This window comes from Entamoeba invadens (genome assembly GCF_000330505.1).
Source record: "Entamoeba invadens IP1 unplaced genomic scaffold scaff_1105074726581, whole genome shotgun sequence".
In the NCBI taxonomy this organism is placed as follows: Eukaryota; Evosea; order Mastigamoebida; family Endamoebidae; genus Entamoeba; species Entamoeba invadens.
In genome coordinates this window covers 16,056-17,952 of record NW_004191712.1, presented here as the reverse complement: position 1 = coordinate 17,952, position 1,897 = coordinate 16,056, and the positions used below count along the sequence as shown (strand labels likewise).

At 23.9% G+C, this 1,897-nt stretch overlaps 2 protein-coding genes across 2 annotated transcripts; one reads left to right on the top strand and one right to left on the bottom strand.

The window, feature by feature from the left end:
• Positions 1-927: 927 nt before the first annotated feature.
• EIN_343030 (hypothetical protein) lies at positions 928-1,404 on the top strand (the record flags this gene model as incomplete). Its single annotated transcript, XM_004183446.1, has 1 exon — positions 928-1,404. The coding sequence occupies one exon, from the start codon at positions 928-930 to the stop codon at positions 1,402-1,404; it is 477 nt and encodes a 158-aa protein (XP_004183494.1).
• Positions 1,405-1,582: 178 nt separating this feature from the next.
• EIN_343020 (protein serine/threonine kinase, putative) lies at positions 1,583-1,894 on the bottom strand (the record flags this gene model as incomplete). Its single annotated transcript, XM_004183445.1, has 1 exon — positions 1,583-1,894. One exon carries the CDS (start codon positions 1,892-1,894, stop codon positions 1,583-1,585), a length of 312 nt encoding a protein of 103 aa, XP_004183493.1.
• Positions 1,895-1,897: the final 3 nt, after the last annotated feature.

Below are 1,897 nucleotides of genomic sequence, written 5' to 3'. Positions count from 1 at the left end.
AGAGAAATTTCAACCAATCAAAATTAAAAACACTTATTGAAAGGAAAGGGAAAAATCAAATTTATAATTATTTGGGGGGTTCTACTTTCCCGTTTAATCTATTAATGAGAAGTTTTTCTGTATCCACAAAAATTATATTTTTGTTTTTTTAAAAAAGATGCAATAATATTTTTACATGAAAATGTGTATAAAAATTAAAAATAAAAAACTACACACAAATTTTTATTTTATTTTATTTTTTTACTCTATACAATATACAATATTGTTGTGTATTCGTGTTTTTTAATAAAGTTATTTATTTTGAATATTAAAATTTATTATTCTGAATAGAAACGCCAAAAATTTATATATTTGATTCAAATAACAATAATTTAGTGTTTGTATTTCATTCAAAATAAGATAAATAACACTAAAATTCAAATTGTATTTTTTATATTTCGGAAAATAAAAATAAAACTACACACTTATAAAAAAAAGAAGCATAAAAACCAAAAAAATATAGAAATACCTATAAAAATGTGTTGTTATTTTATATCAAAAAATAATTGTTTTAAGTACCCCAGTTAATATATAATAAATAAAATAATGGTTAATTACGAAAGTGTTTCTATTAAATAATTTATAAATAATATATAAACACTGATTATATTAATAAAACATGTTAATAAACTAAAAATAAACATTATCTTTTAAACTACACTATTTAATAATGTAATTTATAATAACCACACGATTATTCAAGTTAATAACATAAATAAATTGTTGTTTTCTAACAATCGATTATATATAAAGTTTAAACAAATTGTATTTATCACATTAAACATTATGAAAAGAACACTCATTCTTGCTTTATTTTTATGTTTAACGTTTTCTAAATATATTGTTAATATAGGAAGAGGTGATGTAGTTAATGTGTTTGAACCAGATATGTGTTTCGTTTATGAAAACAGTTATTATAAATATACAATTAATGGAACAACTATCAAAGCGTATAGTTCGACTGATGATACATGTGGTAATTGGAAAGAAACTACCTACATGTTGTCAAATGATATTAAAATTGTTGATGAAATCCCAACTCATATATTAGAATTAAACAATTATTTCAATAATAAAAACTGCATTTTGCCATATAAAGAGGCTTTACCTACATTGACCGTGTACCCAAATGGTTGTACCAAACTTTCTGAAACGTCAAGTCGTAAAGTCGATGTTACTGATGTCAAGGCGACTTTAACAGAATACGAGACTGCTGATTGCACTGGAGAAGGAACTGAAAATTCTTATGATATTGATAAATGTCTTAATGATAAAGATATACGTTTCAGTCGTTATACCAAATACACTGATGGAACTGGTGTTATATTTGTTATGATGGTTATGGCATTGGCTTTTGTGTTGTAAAACAACATAATTTAATTTTGGAATTAAAAATTTTTGTTCTTGATAAAGTTAAATAGTTTACAAAAATATATTTTTTAAAAAAATTGCTTTATAAAACAATTATTTTTAATCTAAAATTTAATATATGTTCAATTTTATTTAATTTTTAATTTTTATACAAATCCTAAACAGTGTTTAATTATATCAACAAGTTTAACAATTGTTTTTCTTTCTTTGGTATTTTGTTTCCAGCACATTTCAATCTGATCAAATATTTTTTTGGAATATTTTCTTTTTTATCAAAACGTTTTCCAGACATCACGAATTCCGCTATTTTCGAAGGAAACTTAAATATGTCAAGTGGATATGCTTGAAACCATCCAAACACTTCGAACGTGGTAACTCCAAACGAGAAAACGTCTGCACTTTTTGTGTACTTCTCTTGTTCTAACACCTCAGGTGCCATATATTTAGGTGTTCCAACTCTCTTGGTGAAAGTCATGTTCGTCATCAA